A 26,505-nucleotide genomic window follows, 5' to 3' on the forward strand; every position below is an offset into this window, starting at 1 on the left:
CAAAGGCAAGGGAAACAAATGCAAAAATGAACTATTGGGACTTCATCAAAATAAAAAGCTTTTGCACAGCAAAGAAACAGTGGACAAAACCAAAAGACAGACAACAAATGGGAGAAAATATCTGCAAATGACATACCAGATAAAGGGATAGTGTTCATAATCTATAAAGAACTTATCAAACTTAACACCCAAAGAACAAATAATCCAATCAAGAAATGGGAAGAAGACATGAACAGATATTTCTTCAAAGACATACAAATGGCCAACTGACACATGAAAAAATGCTCAACACCGCTCAGCATCGGGACAACACAAATCAAAACCACAATGAGAGAACCACCTCACACCAGTCAGAATGGCTACAATCAATGAGTCAGGAGATGACAGATGTTGGCGAGGATATGGAGAAGGGGGAATCCTCTTAAACTGTTTGTGGAACTGCAAGCTGGTGCAGCCACTCTGGAAAACAGTATGGAGGTTCCTCAAAAAGGTGAAAACAGAGCTACCCTATGACCACCCAGCAATTGCATTACTGGGTGCAAAGATACAAATGTAGTGATCCAAAGGGGCACTTGCACCCCAATGTTTATAGCAGCAATGTCCACAACAGCCAAACTATGGAAAGAACCCAGATGTCCGTCGACAGATGAATGAATAAAGATGTGGTATATATGTACAATAGAGTATTATGCAGCCACCAAAAAAAAAAAAAAAAGCAAGCATTTGCAATGATGTAGATGGAACTAGACGATATTAAGCTAAGTCAAATAAGTCAATCAGAAAAAGATAATTATCATATGATCTCACTGATATGTGGAATTTAAGAAACAAAACAGAGGATCATTGGGGAAGGGAGGAAAAAATAAAACAAGATGAAATCACAGAGGGAGACAAGCCATAAGATACTCTTAAACATAGGAAACAAACTGAGGGCTGCTGGAGGGTTGAGGAGTGGGAGAATGGGGTAACTGGGTGATGGACACTAAGGAGGACATGTGATGTAATGAACACTGGGTATTAGACTGATGAATGACTGACTTCTCCCTCTGAAACCAGTAATACATTACATGTTAATTAACGGATTTAAATTAAAAAATAAATGAAATTAAAAATAAATAAAAGAATAAATATTACTACTTTTAATATATTTTCCTGATTACCAATAATACCTATTCATTTTAGAAAATCTGAAAATAAAAACAAAAGTTTCCATAATCTCATCATCCAGAAATTTGGTAAGTTAAGTATCCTTTCAGTTTTGCTACACACACATTACACATATTTATTTCTGACAGAGAAGTATGTTACAAAAACTGTAACCTCCCAACATACTGAGAACATTTTTCTGTACTGATATATACTTGTCACTTCCAATAGCTGTATAGAATTCCATTTCAAATAACTATAATTTACTCAATCTTCTAATTTTGAAATTTATAGTGCTTCTAATTGTTTGCTATTATACATAACCATAACATTGTTGTTTAAGAGAGTGAACTCTAAAACCAACCTCCCCAGATTCATATCAAACAATGAATTAAAATGTGTAAAACTCTTGGACACATAGCAAGTCTTAGTATGTTACTCATGTTACCAAATAAACCCAAGGATGGCTCCTGCATTATTATTAGCTGATGAAATTAAAGACTAGCTATATTAGCTACAGAATTTTTCTTTCTGAGAGAGAGAGAGAGAAAGCTAGCATGAATGTGTGAGCAGGGGGAGGAGAGAGAGAGAAACAACAGAGAATCTCAAGCAGGCTCAGGCCCACTGCAGAGCCCCATCTCATGACCATAAGATCACGACTCAAGATGAAATCAATCTGGACACTCAACCAACTGAGTCATGCAGGTACCCCCTTAACTACGTAATTTTTAAAAAAGAAAACAAAAGGGTGCCTGGGTGGCTCAATGGGTTAAAGACTCTGCCTTTGGCTCAGGTCAGGATCCCAGGGTCCTGGGATCGAGCCCCACATTGGGCGCTCTCCTCAGCGGGGAGCCTGCTTTCTCCTCTCTCTCAGCCTGCCTCTCTACCTACTTGTGATCTCTGTCTGTCAAATAAGTAAAATCTTAAAAAAAAAGAAAGAAAGAAAGAAAGAAAAAGAAAAAACAAAATGAGAAATTTAACAACAACAAAAAAAGTGGACAAAATACTACCCATTCTCCCAGGCCTTTTTTTCTTTTTTTTTTTTTTTTTTTAAGATTTATTTATTTACTTGCGGCATCTCAGTGGCTCAATCACTTGGGCGTCCTACTCTTGGTTTCAGCTCAAGCCATGGGTCATGGGATGGAGCCCAGAATCAGGCTCATAGCTCATCAGAGAAGATTCTCTCCCTCTGCTCTGCCCCCCATGCGCACACACTCCCTCTCTCCCCTAAATAAATCAATCTTTATAAACAAATCTCTTTTAAAAAGAGTAATGCACAAATTATACTAATAAAAAAAATCTTAAAAGCAGCAAGACAAAAGAAGTCCTTAACTTACAAGGGGAAACCTGTAAGGCTACAGAGGATTTCTCAACAGAAACTTCGCAAGCCAAAAGAGAGGCATGATATATTCAAAGTGTTGACTGGAAAAATCTACAACCAAGAATACTCTCTATCCAGCAAGGCTATCATTCAGAAGAGAAGTGATAAAGAAGAGTTTCCCAAACAAAAATTAAAGGAGGTTGTGACCACTAAACCAGGCCTGCAAGAAATATCAAACTGATGAGTGCAGAGCAGAGACCAAAGGTGACAAAGACAAGAAAGATCAGGGAAAATCTCCAGAAACAACAAAAGAACTAAAACAAAATATAAAATAGTTATAAATACATATTTATCAATGATTATTTCGAATGAAAATCGACTTAACATTCCAATCAGATGATACAGGGTATCAGAATGGATTAAAAAAACAAGACCCAGGGACGCCTGGGTGGCTCAGTTGGTTAAGCAGCGGCCTTAGGCTCTGGTCATGATCCCAGCGTCCTGGGATTGAGTCCCACATCGGGCTCCTTGCTCAGCAGGGAGCCTGCTTCTCCCTCTGCCTCTGCCTGCCACTCTGTCTGCCTGTGCTCGCTCACTCTTGACAAATAAATAAAAAATCTTAAAAAAAAAAAACAAGACCCAACTATATGCTGCCTACAAGAGCCTTATTTTAGAACTAAAGACACCTGCAGATTGAAAGTGAGAGGGTGGAGAAACATCAAATAGATGTCAAAGAAAGTTGGAGGAACAATACAGAGACAAAGCAGACTCCTAGGTTCTTGCATTCTTTTAGTCCTGCTTTGTTATCAGGGTAGTACTAGCCTCATGGAATGCCTGTGAATGTGATCTCTCTATTCCATTAATTGTAAGATTCTGATAAAGATCGTCATTATTATTTTTTAAATTTTTGTGGGGTTCGCCAATGAAGCCATGTGCCTGGTTTTTTGTGCTGGGAAATTTTTGATACCTAATTTGGCTTTCATTCATGTACTGGTTTAAGGATATTTTCTACTTCTTAGATTCAAGATTCATGATTGAATCTTGGTAACTTGTGCATTTTTAAGAAGTTACTTTTTTATCGGGTTTGTCAGTACATGATTATGGTAATCTGTTATCACACTATGTATTTCTGTGGTTATCTATTGTATTGTTTCCCTTCCATTTTGGTTCTCATTTTGATTTTTGAGTCTCCTTTTTTTCTTAACTAATTTAAAGCACTGCTAATTTTATTTTTTTTTGTAAAAACTGGTCACTACTTTCTTTTTTTTAAGACTTTATTTAGTTATTTGATACAGAGGAAGAGAGATCACAAGTAGGCAGAGAGGCAGGCAGAGAGAAAGGGGGAAGCAGACTCTCTGCTGAGCAGGGAGCCCAAAGCAGGGCTCAATCCCAAGACACTGAGAACATGACTTGAGCCAAAGGCAGAGGCTTAACCCACTGAGCCACCCAGGCAGCCCTCGTCACTACTTTCAATGTTATGTTATTGTTTATTCTGGTCTCTTATTATTTCTGACTTTTCTTTGTCATTTCCCTCCTCTACTAGATGTCAGCTGTTTATTCATTTTCTAGTTCCTTATGCTATAATGTTACCTTGTTTATTTGAGTCCTTTTATAGGCATTTATAGCATAAATTTCATTCTATCATCTGTTTTCATTGTCTCCCACAGGTTTTAGAATATTGTTTTGTTTTGAGTCATATTTTGACTTGCTGTTTGATTTCTTCTTATTTGGCCCACTGCTTGTGCAGTAATGTGTTATTTAATTTTCACATATTACATTTTTTTTAAGATGTTATTTATTTGATAGAGAGACAGCCAGAGAGGGAACACAAGCAGGGAAGTATGAGAGGGAGAAGCAGGCTTCCTATCAAGTAGGAAGCCCAATGCCGGGCTTTATCCCAGGGTCCTGGGGTCACGACCCGAACTGAAGGCATATGCTTAATGACTGAGCCACCGAGGCACTCTACATAATAAATATTTCATATTTACATTGCACATTCTCCACCTTTATTGTTGATCTTTAGTTTTGTACCACTGTGGTTGGAAAATACACTTGGTATGATTTTGGTCTCTTAAATTTGTAGTATTTGTTATACTACTTTTTATGTGATTTAACCAGGGGTTTGTTCTGTGTGTACTTGAAGAAAACATGTATTCTATTTTTCTTGGATGGATTGTTTTACATATACCTTTTAGAACCATGTATTCTAAAGTATGCTTCAAATAAGAAATGCTCTTATTGGGAGAAGGGGGGTGGGGTTATGGACATTGGGGAGGGTATGTGCTTTTGAGTGCTGTGAAGTGTGTAAACCTGGCGATTCACAGACCTGTACCCCTGGGAATAAAAATATATGTTTATTAAAAATAAAAAATTTTTTAAAAATGCTCTTATTAAAAGAAAAAAAAAACTTTAACTGAGGGTACTCATTTAAAATAAAGCACATCAGAGGGAAGGTGGGGGGGAATGGGTTAAATAGGTAAAGGGGATTAAGAGTATATTTGTCATGATGAGCACCTGAGTAGTAATGATGTATAGAATTGCTGAGTCACTGTATTATACACCTGAAACTAATATAACTCTGTATGTTAATTATACAGTAATTAAAGTAAAAATCTTAATAAAAAATAAAATTTAAAACAATTTTTTAAAAACCTGCATATAAGAAACTTAGATAAAAACAGTAATTCTGTATAAGGAAAAAAATCCAGGGACTAAAGAGTGGTATCTGACAGCACTGTAGTTAGTAACCAGTTGAAATGAGAGGACTGGGCATAGCAAAGAGGATTCAGCCACTAATTAAATCAGGCTGGCTTGTAGGAAAGCGATTCATGATACAATACCCAAACTCACCCTGGTCGCCGCTTAATAGCCCTGTGGACAATGGCTCCTCCACCTTGAATCCCAGGCCCAGGGTTTCCTGAGGCAATGGCTGGACCCAGTGATGGTACATCTGATGTCATTTCTATCAAAGAAAAATAGAAATATACATGTAAGAAAGACAGTCCTTTCTCCTGATAATGATAATCATCATCATCACCGAGTTTGCTAGAAGACTCAAGGTATAGACGAAGTCCCAGCGGCTTGCTAGAAAACCCAAATGCTCATATCCAGATTGCTCTTCTTGAATTCTTACACTGGTGAAAGCATACATTCCCTGTACTTCAGTTTCCCCTGCTTCACAGAGTTTGGAAGAGAGAGTACTATATTCTATCTGCAGCCTTCACTTTTTTTAAGATTTTATTTATTTATTTGACAGAGAGAGATCACAAGTAGGCAGAGAGGCAGGCAGAGAGAGAGAGGAGGAAGCAGGCCCCCCACCAAGCAAAGAGCCCGATGCAGGACTTGATCCCAGAACCCTGAGATCATGACCTGAGCTGAAGGCAGAGGCTTAACCCACTGAGCCACCCAGGCGCCCCTGCAGCCTTCACTTTTAAAAGCTTGTGATAGTGACATAATGCTGATCTAAAACACACACACACAATCAGTTTTATACATTTTACTCATGCAATATAGAACCCAAAATAAATGGAATTCTAATTCCACCTAGCAATAACAAAGCAATATTCTCCTTTCCTCTCCCCCAAAGTGGCATCAGTGAAAGCCAGCTAAAACAGGTTTAAATAAGATCCAGGCATCTGGGATGCTTGGATGGCTCAGCCAGTTAAGCATCTGCCCTCAGCTCAGCTCGTGATCCTAGGGTCCTTGCTCAGCGGGGAGCCTGCCTCTCCCTCTTGTCTGCAGCCTCACCTGCCTGTGTACACACCTGCTCTCACTCCCACTCTCTCACAAATAAATAAAATCATTAAAAAAAAAAAAGATCCAATATCACACAGTACAAAAATACTCAAATACAAAAATATTCAAACTTTAATTTTAAGAAAGAAAACCACTCATCATACCAAGAACCAAGAAGATCCCAAACTGAATGAAAAATAACAATGATATGACACAGATGTTAGAATTATCTAACAAAGACTTTAAAAGAAGTCATGATAAAAATGCTTCAATAATTATTAATACAGTTGAAAGCCTCAGCAAAGAAACAGTCTCAACAAAGAAATAGGGTAAAAAGAAGAATCACACAGAAATTTTAGAAGTGAAAAATAACTGAAATAAAAAGTTAAGGAGATTGATTCAATAGCAGAATGGAGAGAACAAAGAGAAGAACCAGTGAAATGGAAGACAGAACACTAGAAATTACACATTAGAATACTAGGAAAGAAGAGAAAGAGGGCAAAGCTGAAAAATGATGTCTGAAAATTTCTCAAATTTGGCAAGAGATGTAACCTACAGATTCAAGAATTTGAGTAAACCCCAAAAGCATAACCTAAAGAATTGCATTCCAACACAGATCACAAATGTCTAAAAAACTAAAGATAAGTTTTAGAAGTAGCTAGAGAAAAATGACACCTTACCTACAAAAGAAAAATATTTCAAACAGCAGATGTTTTATCTGAAACCATGGAGGCAAAAAGAATGTGGAACGATAGCTTTTAAGTTTTGGGGAAAAAAGTACTGTCAACCCAGAATCCTGCAACCAGTGAAAAGATAACTTAGGAGTGAAGGGGAAATCAACACACTCTGATGACCTAAAACTATGGAGAACTTGCAACCAGCAAACCTATCCTTAAAAAATGGCTAAACAAAATTCTCTAAACAGGGAAGAAATTATAAAACAAGGAATTTTGGAACACATCAATACATATGAAGAAATAAAAACACAGTATGCAAAAATATGGGTAAAATCATAGGCTTTCCTTTTTTTTTTTGAATTTTCTAAATTACATTTGCTGGCAGAAGCAAAAAATACAACACTGTCTGACATGTTTCTGAATGTATACAGAGGAGATATTTATGAAAAATTACGAATGGGGATTATAAAGGGAGGTAAGATGTTAACACTTAAAGTGGTAAAATGACACCACCCATACACTGTGATATTATGATATATAATGCAATGTCCACTCCAGCAATTACCTGGAAAGCTATACAAGGAGGTACACCAGCAAACATTACAGATAAATCAAAATGCAATTCTTTTTAAGATTTTACTTTTATTTATTTTAATTTTTTAAGGTTTACATAAATATTTTGGTGATCCCTACACCCAACGTGGGGCTCAAACCCACAACCCCAATATCAAGAGTCACATACTCTTCCAGCTGAGCCAGCCAAGCACTCCTCAAAATGGAATTCTAAAAAATGTTCAAGGGGCCTCTGGGTGGCTCAATAGGTTGAGCCTCTGCCTTGGGCTCAAGTCATGATCTCAGGGTTCTGGGACTGAGCCCCGCATTCAGCTCTCTGCTTATCAGGGAGCCTGCTTCCCCCTCTCTCTCTGCCTGCCTCTCTGCCTACTTGTGATCTCTCTCTCTGTCAAATAAATAAATAAGTAAATAAAATCTTTTTAAAAAGTTCAAATAACCTACAGGAAGGCAGAGAAAAATATAGAGAAGCAAAAACCAAAACAAACAAATGAAAAAGAAAACAACAGACTTATGCCCTAACATAAAAAAAATTTATTAAATGTAAATGGTCTAAATATACCAATTAATATAAAGAGATTAGCAGAACAAACAAAACAATATGGCCCAGTCTACAAGTTGCTTCATATGTAACAGTAGAGACAGGTTGAAAGTTAAAGGATGAAAAGACATACATCATATAAACACTTACCAAACAAAAGCAAGAGTAGCTATATTAATAATAATCAGATAAACTCCAAAGCAAATAAAATGACCAGAAACAAAGCGCATTATATAATGTGCAAGCCACCAAGAAGACACTTGGCAGCTATGCACTAAACAAGAGAGCTGCAAAATCTGTTAAACAAAAACCGATAAAACAGAAACAAGAAAATGATTGTAGCTGAAGACTTTGACATTCCTCATTCAACTAACAGAACAATTAGAAAATCGGCAAAGACATAAAAGATCTCAATGACACCCTCAACCAACTAATTAAGATTTACTGACTCTACCCCATAATAGCAGGTATACCTTCTTTTCAGGTGTCCCCAGAATATAAACCAAGATAGATATATCCTGGACCATCAAGCCTAAACAAATTTACAAGAATGAAATCAAAGCTTATATTCTCCAACTAAAAGGGAATAAAACTAGAACTCAGTAACAGGTAACAGAAAAATCACCAACACTTGGACACTAAACGACACATTTCTAAGTAATCAATGAGTCAAAACAGAAGTCTCAAATGAAATTAAGAAAAAACAGAACTAAAATGCAAATTAAAATGCAAGATAGTTAAAATTTGTGAAATGCAGCAAAAACTGTACTCAAAGAAAATTTTATAGCACTAAAATGCTAACATTGGAAAAAAGGAAAAGTCAAGTCAATCATCTATGGCTGTTTCAAGCACCTAGAAAAAGAACAAAATAAACCCAAAGCAAACAAAATGAAGGAATAGACAACATAAATCAATGAATTTGAAAACAGAAAAATACTTAAAAAAAATAAAATCAAAAGCTAGTTCTTTAAATAGATCCCCAAAATGGCAAGACAGGGAAAAACATAAACAAAAACAAACACACAAAAAACTACCAATATCAGAAATGAAAAGAGAAAAAATAAAACAAAAAACGAAAAGACAGATATCACTACAGACCTCAAAGAAATGAGAGAGAAGTAGTAATACTAGGAATGACTTACAAACATAAATTTGACAACTGAGACAAAATAGGCCAGTTCTTTGAAAAAACACAGACCCAATAAAAATCAGATGATGTAAATAGCCCCATAAATACTAGGAAATTGAATCCATATATTTTTTTAAGATTTTATTTATTTTCTTGACAGAAACAGCAAGAGAGGGAACACAAACAGGGGAAGTAGGAGAGGGAGAAGCAGGCTTCCCACCAAGAAGGGAGCCCAATGTGGGGCTTGATCCCAGAACACTGGGATCATGACCTGAGCCTAAGGCAGACGCTTAACAACAGAGCCACCCAGGTGCTGCTGAATCCATAACTTTAAAACTCTCAAAAAAGATATCTCCGGGGCGCCTGGGTGGCTCAGTGGGTTAAGCCGCTGCCTTCGGCTCAGGTCATGATCTCAGGGTCCTGGGATCGAGCCCCGCATCGGGCTCTCTGCTCAGCAGGGAGCCTGCTTCTCTCTCTCTCTGCCTGCCTCTCTGCCTACTTGTGATCTCTGCCTGTCAAATAAATAAAATCTTTAAAAAAAAAAAAAAAAAAGATATCTCCAGGTCCAGAAGGAGAATTCTACCAAACATTAAAAAAATTATTATCAGTTCTACACAATCTCCTCCAGAAACTGGTTGAGAAAGAAGACACCAATTTTTACGAGGCCAGAATTACCCTGGTACCAAAACAGACAAAATCAGTACAAAAACAAAGCAAACGGACAAAAAAAACTAGAGATCAATATTCGTCATGAAAACATAAAAATTCTTAATATTAGCAAATAAGATTGAGCAATATGCAAAAGAATTATATAACATGACCAAATAAAGCCAACTGGTTCAATATCTAATAATCAACATAATCCACCATATTAATAAGTTAAAGAAGAAAAATAACATGATCATATCAACTTAAGCAAGAAAGCATTTGATAAAAACCAACAACCATTCCTAACTTAAAAAAAAAGATCAGAAAAATAAAAATAGAGGGAAATGTCTTCAACCTGAAAAAAGAATCTACCCCTCCAAAAACCCCAAAACAACAAACAACAACAAAAAAAAAAAAAAGAGAGAGAGAGAAAGGAAGAAAAAAGAGAAAAAAAGGCCTCAAGTTAATACTTAATTGTGAAAGACAATCCTTTTATGATTGGGAAGAAAGCAAGAATGTTCCCTCTTATCACTTATTCAAACATATTGTGGGAAATCCTAGCCAGTGCAAAAAATGCAAGAAAAAGAAACAAAAGGCATAAAGATCAAAAAGGAAGAAATAAAACTATCCCCATTCACAGATGGCATAACTATCTTTGTAGATAATTCTAAGTAATCTAACAAAACAACTCACCAGCAAGTAAGTGATTCCAGTAAAACTGAATGATACAAGATTAAACTGCTTCTATATATATTAGCAACTAGTAGACACCAAAATTTTAAATACCAATCTACCTACAGGGATGCCTGCGTGGCTCAGCCAGATTAAGCCGTCAACTCTTAGTTTTGACTTCAGTTCACCATCTCAGGGTCCTCGGATCAAGCTCTGCATTAGGCCTCGCACTCACTAGGGAATCTATCTGAGGATTCTCTTTCTCCTCCTTCCCCTGCTCCTGCTCACACTTTCTCTAAAATAAATAAATAAATCATGGGGTGCCTGGGTGGCTCAGTTGGTTAGGCATCTACCATCCGCTCAGGTCATGATCCCTGGTTGCTGGGACTGAGCCTCCTATCAGCCTCTCTGCTCTGCAGGGAGTCTGCTTTTCCTTCTGCCCCTCCCCAACTCATGCTCTCCCTTGCTCTCTCTCTCAAATGAATAAAATCTTTAAGGAAATATAAATAAAATTAACCTTTTAGGGTCCCCTGGGTGGCTCAGTCGTTAAATGTCTGCCTTCACTTGGGATTCAGGATTCTGGGAATGAGCCCCACATCATCGTGCTCCCTACTCAGTGGGAAGCCTGCTTCTCCCTCTCCCACTCCCCCTGCTTGTATTCCATCTCTCACTGTCTGTCAAATAAATAAATAAAATAAAATATTTTTTAAAAATAAGCTATTTGTAATCACTTAAAAAAAGAAAAAAATACAACAAACATCACAGGACTTGTATGCTGAAAACACAACACTGATAAAAGAAATCACAGATCTAATAGAGAGATACACCATGCTCATGAATTCGAACTCAACATAAAGATGTCAATTTTCTTCAAACTGATACACAGGCTTAATGTGATTCTTATCAAAATTCTACCAAGATGTTTTTATAAACAAGATAATTCTAAAAATTTTTAAGGAAAGGTAAAGAAACTAATAGCTAAAAACAATTTTGATGAAGAAGAGTGGCAGCAATCAGTCTACCCAATTTCAAGGCTTTATGGTAATCAAAAAGATTTATGGTAATCAAAAGTATGGAGTCTTGGCAGAGGGACAGACACAGAGCAATGGAACCCAGAAACAGACCGATACAAATATGCCCAAATGATTTCTGACAAAAGTGCAAAAACAATTCAACAGAGGAAAGATCATCTTTTCAACAAATGGTGCTAGAGCAACAGGACAACTGTAGATGAAAAAACTGAACCTCAACCTAAATTCTGCCCTTTATATAAAAATTCATCAGAATGGATCACTATGTCAATGTAAAAACTATGTAACATTGTGGGGCAGGGAGGAGAAAATCTTCAGGATCTAGGCCTAGGCAGAGTACTCAGATTTGGCACCAAAAGAATGATCCATTAACAGTAAAACTGATAAATTGGATTTCATTAAAATTAAAAACTTTTAGTCTGTGAGTGACTGCAAGAAGATGAAAAGACAAGTAACGGAGTGGCAGAAAACACTGAAGGAAAGGACTTATATCCAGAATATAAAAAAGAAACTCAAAACTCAACATTAAAAAAGTAGCCTCGGATGCGTGGGTGGCTCAGTCATTAAGTGTCTGCCTTTAGCTCGGGTCATGATCCCAGGGTCCTGGGATCCATCCCTGCGTCCAGCTCCCTGCTCATGGGGAGGCCTGCTTCTCCCTCTCCCACTCCCCCTGATTGTGTTCCCTCTCTCGCAGTGTCTGTCTGTCAAAAAAAAAAGTAGTCGGACTAAAACAGGGGCAAGACATGAAGAGACAGTTCACCAAAGATATAAAAATGGTAAATAAGCATATGAAAACATGGTCAACATCATTAGCCATGAGTGAAATGCAAATTCAAGCTACATTGAGATGTACTACATACCTATCAGAATAGCTAACATTTAATTAATTAATTAATAAAAATAACAAATGCTGGGAAGGATGCAGAAAAAGTAGATCACTTAATACATTGCTGGTAGATGTAATACAGCAAAGACACTTCAAAAAACAGTTTGGAAGTTTTTTTAAAAACTCGGGGCACTTGGGCACCTGACTCTGGCTCAGGTCAAGATCTTGGACTTCTGGGATCAAGACCTGCATCATGCTCTGAGCTTAATGGGAGTCTGCTTCTCTCTCTGCCTCTCCACCCACCACTAAATGAGGAATGTACTTTTTATTTTTTTTTAAAGATTATTTACTTATTTGACAGAGACAGGGAGATCAGGAGCAGGCAAAGAGGCAGGCAGGAGAGGGGGGGAAGCAGGCTCCCTGCTGAGCAGAGAGCCCAATGCGGGACTCAACCCCAGGACCCTGAGACCATGACCTGAGCCAGAGGCAGAGGCTTAACCCACTGAGCCACCCAGGTGCCCCTTAAAATCTGAAACAAATATGTTTGTAAAGCATTTATTAATATAATTATTTTTTTCTTTTAGTTTGTTGATGGCATGAATTAAAAGTTTTCTCAGCTGGAACCATCTTTGAGTTCCTGGAATAAACCCTACTCTATAACTGCACTAGACTGAATAATATAATATAAAAATACATGTCCACACAGCATCTCATATTGTGATCTTACTTGGAAATAGGGTCACCGAATATATAATTAGCTAAGACTGAAGTCATAATGGGTTAGGGTGGGTTATAAATCCAATGCCTGCTCTTTTTTTTTTTTTTTCTTTTTTTGAGATTTGAGAGCGATTGGGCACATGCAGATCAAGAGGAAGGGGAAAGGGAGAGGAGAGACAGTCTCAAGCCAGCTAGCACTCAGCACTGAGATCAGGATCTGAGCAGAAACCAAGAGAGTGGGACATTCAACCCACTGCACCACCCAGGTATCTCTGTCAGCTTTCTTTGTAAGAGGAAGGAGAGACACATTGGATACAGAGACACAGATACTAGAGTGACATGTACAAGCTAAAGAATAGGGAAACATTTTCTCTCTCAGAACCTCCACAAGGAATTAAAGCTGCCAACATCTTCATTTCAGATTCTGAGCCTCCAGAACTGTGAAAGAATACATTTCTGTTGTTTTAAATCACCCAGTTTGTTAATTTGTCACAGCAGGCCTGGGAAACTAATATAATAATGATATATGATTCCTTTAATATATTTTGGATATTAATCACTAATATTAGCTCCTTTCAAATGGAAGAACTTAGAGTAGCACAGTTAGGGAGTATTCTTATTGCACTGAAATCAAGTACCTTCTATTAAAATCACAATTGCATGGCCTTGCCTGAGGAAAGCACCCACATCCCAGAGACTGAATGGAAAGCCAGGGATTTGGGTGAATGCACTAACCTCTGCCTCTAGAGTTCTTCCAGCCTGCTCCTACCTCCAGGTCCTGGGTCCGAGCCGTGGCCTCCAGCCCAGCCATCCCTGATGCAGACCGGCTGCCCCCACAGCCCATTTCTCCTGCATAATAGGGTTTTGTGCAATTAGGAATTTTTCCATAACCTGACCCTTGTATTAATAGAGCCTTCAGGAGATTTCTGTTAGAAACTAAGGACCTCCCTTCAGCTCTGAACAGCTTTTTCATCAATTCCAACCCAAATATCTATGTACCTTTCTAATTCACTCAGATTTGTGGGTGGCTTCTCTCCTTTTCCTATTCTACATTCTCTAATTCTTTGTTCACTTTACATCTCAGAAATGGAGAAATGTACATCAGTCAAATAAAAGAAGAAATAACAAAAAAAATTTCACAGAAATTACAGAAAAGCAGTAAATATAACATATTTCAGTTAGTCAACATAATATCCCAGATTTACGAAAAAGCTACCTCTAAATGTAACTTCCTTTCCTGAAATAGGAGAAATCATACAAAATTAAGTCACTGAAAACACAACGAAGGAAAACAGGAATGATAAAGAAAGCATTAAAAGTTGGACGGGAGGCCTGGGTAGCTCAGTGGTTAAGCATCTAGCTGACTCTTGATTTTGGCTCAGGTCATGATCTCAGGGTCGTGAGTCAGAACAAGCCCTGCACTGGGCTCAGTGCTCAGCGCCAAGTCTGCTTAAGATTCTTAGCTCCCTCTGCCCCTCCCCTGACTCACACTTATCCTCTCCCTCTCAAATAAATAAATTAATAAAAATCTTTTTTTTTAAATTTTGGGTAATAAAATGTTCAAAAAGAAACCTTGAGATGAATTATTCATTATATTCTTAATGTCTAAAATATGAACTTTGGATGTGTTTTTTAATTTTTTTAAGATTTTATTTATTTGAGAGAACTCTACAACAAAAAACATAACCTGATTTTAAAATGTCCAAAAGACTTGAATAGACATTTCTTCAAAGATACACAAATAGCCAATTAGCATATGAAAAGATGTTCAACCACCACAAACCACTGAAGAAATGCAAATCAAAACTAAGAGATATTACCTACACCCACTATGACAGCAACCATCAAAAATTTTTAAAAATTAATTTAAAAATTTTTTAAATAATGAAAAATAAATGAGTGCCTGGCTGGCTCAGTTGGTAGAACATATGACTCTTGATCTTGGAAGTTGTGAGTTCTGGCCCCATGCTGGGCATAGAGCACACTTAAAACTTTAATAAATTAAAAAATAACAAGTATTGGGGTACCTGGATGTTTCAGTTGGTTAAGCAGCTGTTTGCCTTTGGTTAAGGTTATGATCCTGGGGTCCTGGAATGGAACCCTGCAGGGAGCCTGCATCTCCCTCTCCCCACCCACCCCCGCAGGTGCTATCTCTCTCTCTCAAATAAACAATCTTAAAAAAAAAAAAAAAAAGTATCGTGAGGATGTGGGGAAAATGGAACGCTTGTACTCTGTTGGTGGGAAAATGAATTGGCACAGCCACTATGGAAAACAGTATAGAGAGTCCTAAAAAAATTAGAAACAAAACTATTTTATGATCTAGCAATTCTAATTCTGGATATATACTCAAAAGAATTGAAAGCAGAGTCTCAAAGAGATACTTAAGACAACATCCACAGCATAATTATTCACAATAACCAAGAGGTAGAAGCAAGCCAAGTGTCCACTGACAGATAAATGGATAAAAAATTGGGGAATATACATCCAGTGGAATACCCTTTGGCCTTTTAAAAAAGGGAATTCTGCAGTAACATACAATACAGATGAACCTCAAATGTACTAGCTAAGCAAAATAAGCTAGTCACAAAAGGAGAAATACTATATGACTCTACTTAAATGAGGTACCTAGAAAAGTCAAATTGATTGAGACAGAGTATAGAATGGTTGTATCCAGGCACTGGGGGATTTGGAGAATGGGGAGTTATTATTTACTGAGTACAGAGTTTCAGTTTTGCAAGATGAAAACAGTTTTGGAGATGGGTGGTGATGATGGCTGCACAACACTGTGAATATACTAAGGCCACTGAACTATACACTTAAAAATGTTAAAATGGCAAATTTTATGTATTGTGCATTTTGCCACAATGGAAAAAAATGTATCAGAAAAATTTTGAGGTGAATCTATATCATGGAAATGGAAAGTTATCTATCATATATGATTATGGAACAAGCTACAGAAAAAAAATATAAAATACATTTCTTTTTCAAAGCTTGTATGTGGGATGCTTGGGTGGCTCAGGCAGCTGAGCATCTGCCTTCAACTCAGGTCATGATCCCAGGGTTCTAGGACTGAGTCCCACATAGGGCTCCCTGCTCAGTGAAGAGCCTACTTCTCTTTCTGCCTGCCATTCTCCCTGCTTGTGCTCTTTCTGACAAATAAATAAATAAGATTTTTTTTAAAATAAATAAAGTTAATTATATGCATAACCCAAGTCTGGAAGAATTCATTTAGTATTAATTGCATGCCTACTATATGCTGGCACTACCAGATCCTAGAGATAAAGCAATAAATAGAAAAGACAAAGATCCTAACCTTTACAAACTTTACATGCCAGTGGGAGAGAGAGACCAACAAGAAAAATAACTTAAATATAAACTGGAATGACAATATGAAAGTGACATTTTATAGGTAAAAAATGGATATCAAATTTCAAATGATTCAACCTAATAATACGTTATATAGTAATAAATGTGGAGGGAAAAAAAACTACAGGAAGTCAAATCACAAGTATATAATGGTTAGGGGCGGCTGGGTGGCTCAGTAGGTTAAGTGTCCGACTCTTGTTTTCAGCTCAGATCATGATCTCAGGGTTCTGAGATGGAGCCCTGCATCAGGTCCATGCTCGGCTCTGAGTCTGCTTGAGATTCTCTCTCCCGCTCCTTAGGGGGGAAAAAAAGTATATAAAAGTTGAAGGACAGGAGGATAGCAATTTTAGATAGTGAGGAAAGACATCACTGAAAAGGTAAAAGGAGATAGGAATAGGAGACAAGAGATAAGAAAAGGAGATAAGGCAATAAGCCATGCAGGTATCTGGGGGAAACGCATTCTAGGCACAGTGCAAAGATCCAGAGGTGAGAACATGCCTGTTAAGTTCTAGAAATAGTGTGGATGACATCATGGCTAGAATGGAGTGAGCAAATGTAACACAATAAACTGACAGTAGTTATCTCTCAGATGGCATATAGAGACTTCTACATTTGATTTTCTATATATCCTTATTATTTTGTCTTTTACATTAAGCATGTATCACCTTTATACTGGGAAATGCAAGATCCAAATTTTTAAAAAAGAAAATGTGGGGGGTACATACATTGAAAATTTGAGAGAACAAAGCTTAAGCTTTAAAATGAGATAAAACAGGATTCCAATCCTGGGGTTGCCACTTACCATCTATTTGACTTAATCTCTCTGAGTTTATCTGTAAAATGTAGGTAATAATAGTACCAACTTTTTTGGAAGATTATATTAGATATTGCATGTGAAAAGTACTTACCATAGCACCTGAAATACTGTAAGTACTCCTTAAATAGTAGCTTTACAAAAATATATCACAAACCAAAATGTTAATTGATTTTACTATTAATTTTTTCATGAAAAAGCAATATATTAAAATATGGATATACAGAAAAACAAATATAAAAGTCTCTAAAAATATTCAACAATCTTACAGAAGCAAACAATCCAAAAGTAAAATCCTCTACACACAAACTCCAATCTCACCTTCCCCCTAGGGTAACTGCTATTAACATTTTGATATAACCTTTCCATATCTTTTTCTATACACCATGTATCAAAGGTTTTCTGGTAATTTTTACATAAGAAAGGTTTTTTGGTAATTTTTACATAAGAAAGGCAATTTTTACATAAGAAAGTGATCATGTTATATTTATTCTGAATGTTTTGTTTTTTCCATATAACAATAAATTTGGAAGGTATGTCATGTCAAATAGAGTTAGTTCAACCTTTTTAATTGTTATATAGTACTCCATAGTACAAATGTATATATTTATGATATTCAAACAATCAGTATCATAAATAATGTTTCAAAGAACACCATTGTGTATTTTTCTGCATGGTACCAGTATTTCTATAGTAATACATTTCTGAAAATGATAAGGGAACATACTTATTTTTTTTTAAAGATTTTATTTATTTATTTGACAGAGAGAAATCACAAGTACACTGAGAGGCAGGCAGAGAGAGAGAGAAGGAAGCAGGCTCCCTGATGAGCAGAGAGCCCGATGCGGGACTCGATCCCAGGACCCTGAGATCATGACCTGAGCTGAAGGCAGCGGCTTAACCCACTGAGCCACCCAGGCGCCCAAGGGAACATATTTAAAACTTTGCCCATTATACTCTAAGAAAGCTATGCCAATTAAGAGGCTCATCAACCATATCAAATTATCCATATGTCCACCAGCACTGAGAAGTAGCAATCCTTCAAATTTTTGCCAATTTTCTAGGTATAAAATTATCATTAATGTTCATTTATCTGTTATTAGTAAGACTGAATATATTTTTGTTATTGTTAATACTTTTTCTATTTTGTCCTATAAAATTTAAATAGTGATTACATGTAACTTCCCTAAAAAAAGCAAAGTCTACAATTAAAAAAGAAGTTCATGCTTTTAGTAATAGGTTTATATAAAATCTATGAATTAGAGGAATTAAGAGAAAGAAAAGTTGATTCTGAGATGGTTTAAATTAAGATGTGGCATAGTCCATAGCACAGAGAAGGTGCTCAATAAGAAGGAAATAGTAAAGAAAACAAGGCCACCAGCCAGAAAAGTTTCAAATTAAGCTGAGCCTCAAAAAAAGTAAAGGAGTGGAAAAAGGCATTCCACACAAAGGACATAAGCAAATCCTAAAGGAAGGTATGACAATATGCGTGAAGAGCTGTCAGGCCTATATAGTGCACAGAGTCTGTATTTGGGGGAAAAAATAAAATGTCAAGTGTGAGAAGGTCTTCGATGACAAGATGAAATCTTAGATTTGATTCAACAAGCAACCAAAAGATACATTTTTAAATCAGAATGACAACACGAAAAGGTAAATTAAAAGATTAATATGACAGATTTAAAGTTTGAAGTAATAGAAGTAGGGAGATGAATTATACTAACCAAAAATGAGGTGATAAAGGCATAGTACAACAGCAGGATGAAAAGGTTAAAAGAACCTCTAAAATTTTAAACTATGCCACTTCTGAAGAAAAATAATGGGGTAAATGCATACCTCTACTTTTACTCCCCACCCTGAAATTATATAAAGGAGAAAAACAATTTTATTTAAGACATAAAGTCCATCAACACAAAAAAATGGAAGAAAAGAGCAACAAATTTTTGGAAACTGGGACCATTGCCTTGATAGATCCACAAGAACTGAATCCTAAGCCAGCAGGAGGAAAAGCAGAAAACCACCACAATTTATGTCAGAATCCCCCAAAGTCTCAGGAATTGGTAATTCTAGGTGCAGAGGAGGGGGTATGTGTGAATGAAAGCTAAAATAAAAAGAACTGGTTCAACAACTGTTTAAGCAGCAGGTAGGTTTTCAGATCCTCTCCCTAGTCCTTCTAGCAGGGAAATTGCCTCACTCCCCCATTAAAAGACTGTTTTATTCTTTGGAGAATATAAATCTTCTTTTCTATCTATGTTGCCTGGTCTAGGGAACACCAGGCAAAGCTGAAAGTGAGGCTACCATACTGAAAACAGGGAAACTAACAGCAATGAATGCAAAATGGATGCTTTCCTCTTCCTTTGTTGTACTGCTTTGCCTATATTCCATGTTTTCTCTTTCTTGGATTACTGGTGAAGCACATCCTCTACTAAGTTCTTGAAAAAGAGTGTAAGGGAGACCTTGGATATATGAAAATATCTTTCTTATATTTCACTAAGCAATAGTTTGCCTACGTCTGCAATTCTAAGTTGGAAATTATTTTCCCTATGAATTCTGAAGGCATTGCTCCATTGCCTTCTACTTTCCAGTGTGACTAGTAAGAAGCATGATCAGTCTGATTCCAGATTCGTCTGAGGAGTGATCAATTTTTTTCTTTGTAGCTTACAGGATACTCCTTGTATCTGATGCTGAAATCTCATGATATTGTGCTTTGATGTGGGTTGTGTTTTCATTCACTAGTCTGTCCCCTTCAATCTGAAAACTCATGTCTTAAACTTCTCGAACATTTTATTCAAACAAGAACAAAAAAGTTAAAAGAGATAAAAATGGTTGTTACCGAGAAGAAACTGAGAGTACAGAGTGGAGGACTATCGTTTTTCTAAGAAATCATGTAAAATTAACTCTTCAAATAAATATATGTATGTACAATTTGATTAAAATAACTTTAAATATATATGTTTAAACATATCTATCTTAAATATACACTTTTACATAATCAAAACATTTTTTATGTTTATATATATGGGGGTTTTTTTTGGGGGGGGGGTTATCTGATAACCAATCAGATAAATACATGAAAGAATCCAAACACTTCCAGTTGCTTAGCCTGGGGAACTGAAAAAACTGTGATAATCATGGAAGATACAGAAAAGTTAGGAAGGGTAGAAGATTTGAAGGAAATACTGGTGAGCATATATATAAATTGTAGGTTAAAGATTATTCAAATAGAGATGTGTTTTAAATAGATGAAAATAGGGGCACCTGGGTGGCTCAGTCATTAAGCTACTGCCTTCAGCTAGGGTCATGGTCCCAGGTTCCTCAGATCTAGCCCCACACGAGCCTCCCTGCTGTGGAGGTGGGAGCCTGCTTTCCCTCGCCCACTGTCCCTGCCTGTGTTCAAAAGCTTTTAGGGACTGCAACACTCTTCCAGTTCTTTTTTCAACACCTTGCACTCACCGCTCCATCTAAGCCTTTATGCCCTCCTGAGCTGCCCAGATATGGTATTTCACCATATCCCACCCTCCTCCTCCTCAAAAGATATCTGTCATCTTTATCATACTACATTGCAGTAGGCAGTGACTCTAAGAGTGGAAAATCTTATACTTTAATGATTAAGAATATTGACTATGGGAGCAGCTGGGTGGCTCAGTCAGTTGAGCATCAAACTCTTGATTTCAGCTCAGGTTATTATCTCAGGGTCAGGAGATCCAGCCTCAGGATGAGCTCAGTGCAGAGTCTGCTTGAAATTCTCTCTCCCTCTCTCTGCCCTTCCCCCTACACATGCATGTGAGCATGTACACTCTCTCTTTAAAATAAATAAAGAAAACGGGTGCCTCAGTGCATCAGTTGGTTAAACATTCAACTCTTGATTTCAGCTCAGGTCACGATCTCAGGGTCCTGAGATGGAGCCCCAAGTCGGGCTCTGCACTGGACATGGAGCCTGCTTGGCAGTTTCTCCTTCTCCCTCTGTCCCGTCCCCATTCTCTCTCAAAAATAAAAATAAAATAAAAAATTTAAAAATGTAAAATAAAAAGTTGACTGTGTAGACAGATTGCCAACAATCAAATTGTCTCTACCCCCTACTAGCCTGGGCCACCACACTCTCTAAATCACACTCTATGTACAATTAACATGATCATCAAGCATTATTATTAACACTGAAGATTACCTTAAATGGAGCTTAGAGAGAAAAGTTAAATAATGATTACAAAAATATTTTGCAGACATTTGTGAAAATAGAATTAGTAAGAACTATAGGAAATCTTAACCAGCAAAAAAAAAAAACCCTCAAAGAATTAGGTATGTCTCTAATCCCTAAAATGGCTCTAAGGAAATGTCTGACAAAGCAACAAAGAATTCTGACCTGAAAAGCATGTACCTTCTTTTTTTAAGATTTATTTATTTATTTCAGAGAGAGAGTTTGCAAGCATGCAGCTAGCAGGTGGGGGCTGGGGCAAAGGGAGAGAAAGAGAGGGACTCTCAAGCAGACTCCCACTGAGGGCAGACCCTGCTGGCAGCTTTATCCCAGGACCCTGAGATCATGATCTCAGCAAGAGTCCGAGGCTCAACCAACTGCACTACCCAGGCACGCCAAAAACATTTTCTTTCTTTTCACTGAGCACAGTGTATTTCCATCCCATGACCCTCCATTCATAGTCCACATTTCCCAAAACCCAACAGGCTATAAAAGTCCACAATGCATCTGTGATTGCTTCCATTTTCTATAAAGAGGCAAAAGAAAAAAAAATTAAGGGAAAAAGCACCTTTTCTAATTTAATAACCAGATAATTAAATGTTGTATCAGTAACTTGGAAGAGATGTGACAATTTTTCAACATCAAAAAGGAGATCTAAAAATTGCAGGCACAGGATGTCGAAGGATAATAAAATCAAATGCTTCATCAGCAAGGATTCTATACAAATAAACACCATTTTCTGGTTCAGATTTCAGCTGATAGGAATCAAGTAATAAAATGTGGTCAAGAAACTGTCATTCTGGTCACTGTTGTTGAAAAAAACAAAATAAAGCAGCCCCACCCACACTGCTGGAAAAAAGCTTCCGAAACATTCACTAACCTTGTTTACCCAGGCCACCTCTTAATAAGAGAAATGCTTTGCAACTTGACTAGGGTTATGTAACTATTTTGCAATGTGTTATCAGTTTAAAATCGTGTTTATTTACTCCCCAGTATTAACACATAGGTTATTTTACTACAAGGTCCGGTTTGCCGTAATAATAGCATCTTTCCAATTTTATTACATCATCAGCACTTCCTGCAATAAAACCTGAGCCATTAATTTTATCTTTTCCTCTAAAAAAGTTTGAAAGATTTTATAATATGTTGACATGTGACTAATTAACCTCCTTAAATAGCTCTGTTACCAGAAACAGGATAGTAAAGACACTAAATTTCATAGGGATTCAACTGTTATAGCAAAACTTGGGTACCTTAAATTATACTCATTTCAGAGACATGGAAAAAAAATCCAATTTCAGCTTCAACATGGGAACCCCAGTGAGTCCCTTTCACTGCCGTATTTTCAAGTAATTCAGCCCCAACCTCTGGGTTCTTTTTTAAGCCTATCAAAGATAGGGATTTCTGGAAAAGGATTTTATTTCGCAAGAACGTAAACTAGGATCTCTAAAATGAACTTCCCAGGGAGAAGTAACTGTAATATAGTGGAAAGAGGACTGGGGCTAGGAATTTGGAGACCTGATCTGTTTAGACCTGCCTCAATACACTCCACTCCATTGCTTAAACATGACTGGCTAGATTTTTTAATAACCAAGCTCCCCCTTTTGAAGAGATGTTCACTGAAAAATGACATGAAACTGACTCTTTTTTCAAAAGAACCCTCAACCCTTTAATTTTTTTAAAGATTTTATTTATTTATTTATTTATTTATTTGACAGAGAGAACGCACAAGCAGGGGGAGTGGCAGGCACAGGGAGAGGGAGAAGCAGGCTCCCCGCTGAACAGGGAGCCCTACCAGGGCTGGAACCCTGGACCCTGGGATCACGACCTGACAAGACAGACGTTTAACCCCTTAACCGACTGAGCCACCCAGGCGCCCCCTGAACTTTTCTTAAAGAATGGGAACTGCCTCGATCTACACCCAACAAGATTTAAACCTCGGGTTCTGGATGCTAGCTGTTGGTAAGATCTGCCTTGAACACCAATCATTACATAAACTTCTGTCCTCAGCAGCTGAAGACACTATATGCACTTAATAAAACGCCAGTTTCAAAGGATAGCGGGGGGGGGGGGGGGGGCGACAGTCTAGAAAAGCTAAGTATATACTCAAAGATTTTTATTTAAACGTTTAAACGTTTCGAAGTGCAACACTTCAGCTAAAGAGCAACATGGTTCAGTGTTTATAAATCCAAATTACTTTTAAAGTAAGACGAGCCATTCTGCCCAGTTATTCTGCAACAAGCAGCTCCAGTGGGCAGAGTTGAAAGAGGACCACATCACACATCAGAAAGCCGCCAGTGGAGTGAAGGCAGGCCAAGCCCAGCTTCGGGAGCCGCTCCAACAGAACTCACCCCAAGGAACTCCCTCCAGCTCTCTCCCTCCCTCCACCTCGGGTCTCCCCAGTTCCCTAAGGTCGGCCCCTCCCCCCAACCGTCCCTCCCCTCCCCCACAACCCTCTGGCTACCCCCGTTCGTCCTAGCGCCCTCAGCCCCAACTACTGCCCCGGAGCCCTGGGTCTCCTCAGCTGCCAACCCTCTCAGCCCCTCCTCCTTTAGAGGCGCCCTAGTCCTCAGTCTACTCACCGGGGTTAGCAGCAGTCGCCGCCATGGCCGTAGATGCCACTGCCGTCGCGCCACCCCCCCAGTGGGAGGAGCCGTCGCCACCGAACCGGGGGAGGGGGAGGGGAGAGCCACTCCCCAGATGCGGCGCCCCGCTGCCGCCGCCGCCACTGCGGAATCAAAGATGGCGGCTGTGGCAACCCCCCCCCCCCACCGGCCCCAGCCCCTACGGAGGACTGACCCCGCCCATAGAGTGGGTGGAGTCATTCCCCACCCACACCTCAGCCCTCCTGCTCTGAGAAACTGACCAATGAAAATGCCAAGAGGTTGGGCTAGCCACTGTGCCCGCCGGTCCATTGGAGGAGGGCGGGCAAAAAAGAAGTCCAGCTGTCTCTCTAATCCCGCCTCCTGTGCGTCAAAGGTCAGTGATCGAGTGACGTAAGTGAAAAAAATTTTACTAAAAATCTCGGGTAGGTGGTGGATTCCCCCGGCTAAAAACTAACTGTGCAGACGAGTAAATCCTCTTTAGGTGCTCTAATGCTTCAACTTTACACAGTGATTTGTAATCCTTTCTAGAATTTGGTCTTCCTTTCAGGACCTTTGTCCCTGGTGAAAAAAAACTCAATAACTAATTTTTGAGTGCCTGGTACGGAATTCAGTCGTGGAAAACAATCTGGGCGCTTAAGGTGAGGGAGATACCGACAGCCAAAACAGAAGGCAATGTATGAAGCAGGTATTTTGATGAAGAGTGGGATGACTTCCTTTGGTCAATGATAGGGACATAATGATGGGTTTTTAGTAGGAAAGTGATAAGATGAGGACTGAACAGATTTTTTAATAATAGGAAGCACTAAGCATTCGAGCCAGACGCTACCCAAACCGTCTTGTGTGTTTACTCATTTAACGTCACAACACGTAATGTAGATTCTATTACTATTTCCATTTTGCAGATAAGAAAACAAAGAGATTAAGCAAGTGATAACTGGTAAGTAATGGCGTGTGATGCAAACTGAAGAACTCTGACTCTAGGAACAAGTTTTAACACTACAAGATACTGCCACCTTTACATGTATTTCTCAAATTATTTAATATAAATTTAAATCGAATTTTAACAAATTCCATTACACTATTGAGCATATTCACATTCTTATAGGTTACATATGGACTACAAAGATTACATTGATCCTTTTCTCTCATTATTTAACAGTACAATTTATCTCTACTGAGGTATTTTAACATAATTTGTATATTATTGTTTACATTGTTAAAATTATTTTGCACTTTGTTGCTATTTTGTTGTGTTGTATTTCCTGTTCATCAAAAAAGAAAAATTATCCACTCAAAAGAAGTTTGCTGGGGCACCTGGGTGGCTCAGTGGGTTAAGCCTCTGCCTTTGGCTCAAGTCATAATCTCAGGGTCCTAGGCAGAGAGCCTGCTTCCCTTCCTCTCTGGCTGCCTGCCTGTACTACTTGTGATCTCTGTCTGTCAGATGAATAAATAAAATCTTTAAAAAAAAAAAAAAAAGGAGTAAGCTGACACATAAGGAGTAGTGATGTAACAATTTCAATTCAAAATTGTGTGGTAAAGGTAGCTAGCTATTAAACAAGACTACAGTTCAGATATAGACTGCAAGTTTTGTGCCTTTACATAAGTTCATCCAAGCAGTGATAAATAAATGAATAAATAAACATGTAAGTAGAAAATAGAACTATGACTATCTGTGGGACACCTGGATAACTTCATTGGTTAAGCAGTTAAGCGTCTTCCTTTCTGCTCAGGTCATGATCTCAGGGTCCTGGGATCAAGCCTCATGTTAGGCTCCCTGCTCAGTGGAGAGCCTGCATCTCCTTCTCTCTCTGCCTCTCCCTGGCTCATGCTGCTCTCTTTCTATCTCAGGTAAATAAATAAAATCCAAAAAAAAAAAAAAAAAAAAAGAAGGGAAGAAGAAAAATACAACTATGGACATCTAAAAATTGGATTTTATTGGACCAGTAATCTATCTGTTCACTGCCCACTACACCTTGGCTGTTAGGAACTTTTGCCAAACAGTGACTCAAAAAGCCACCAAAGCTTACAAGTCATTTTTGAACTAAACATAATAACCTCATTGCCTTGTAAAATGTATTTTTCCAGAACGAATGTAAAATAATGTTTTCCAGTATGAAATGAATGAATTTGTGGATTAAAAAAAATCAAGTAACATCCCTGGTTAAAAAAATGGCAAAACTCATTTTTGTTTCAGTGATGCTTGTATAACTAGCTACAGATGTTTTGCTTGGAGAAAGTATAACAAGCTACTGGCAAAAATCCCTGATCAAATACCACATAAAATCATGCATAGTATGCAACACAAAAAGGCAATATTAGCCCTGTACTTCCGAACAGTTGGACACCACTGAGGCACATAATATGAATCATTTCATAGCATATATGCAGTACATAAGGAAAAATGCCCAGAAACTTCTTGTTTGGCTTATCATTCAAAATTGAAGCTACACTAATTCTAAAAGATATATACACTTTTGTGTTTAATGCAGCATTATTTGCAATAGCCAAGATACAGAA

At 37.9% G+C, this 26,505-nt stretch overlaps 1 protein-coding gene and 1 long non-coding RNA gene across 5 annotated transcripts in view; one reads left to right on the forward strand and one right to left on the reverse strand.

The window, feature by feature from the left end:
- ARNT (aryl hydrocarbon receptor nuclear translocator) overlaps positions 1 to 24,161 on the reverse strand; it is a 69,269-nt gene extending 45,108 nt beyond the window's left edge. For 2 of the 4 annotated variants that reach the window (XM_032302671.1, XM_032302670.1), the window contains exons 1-3: positions 23,965 to 24,160; positions 13,749 to 13,862; positions 5,318 to 5,429 (exon numbers count right to left, since the gene is read on the reverse strand). In XM_032302671.1, the coding sequence (XP_032158562.1) occupies positions 5,318 to 5,429; positions 13,749 to 13,862; positions 23,965 to 23,989 (251 nt within the window). In that variant the 5' untranslated portion in view covers positions 23,990 to 24,160. Of the gene's footprint in view, positions 1 to 5,317; positions 5,430 to 13,748; positions 13,863 to 23,964 lie in introns of all 4 variants that reach the window. The other 2 variants (XM_032302672.1, XM_032302673.1) reach the window with 2 other exon arrangements.
- Positions 24,162 to 24,369: 208 nt separating this feature from the next.
- Positions 24,370 to 24,929, forward strand: LOC116567558. The gene is made up of 2 exons (XR_004276253.1): positions 24,370 to 24,626; positions 24,891 to 24,929. It is a non-coding gene; the product is annotated as an uncharacterized LOC116567558 (long non-coding RNA).
- Positions 24,930 to 26,505: the final 1,576 nt, after the last annotated feature.

This window comes from Mustela erminea, chromosome 10 (assembly GCF_009829155.1).
Source record: "Mustela erminea isolate mMusErm1 chromosome 10, mMusErm1.Pri, whole genome shotgun sequence".
NCBI lineage: Eukaryota > Metazoa > Chordata > Mammalia > Carnivora > Mustelidae > Mustela > Mustela erminea.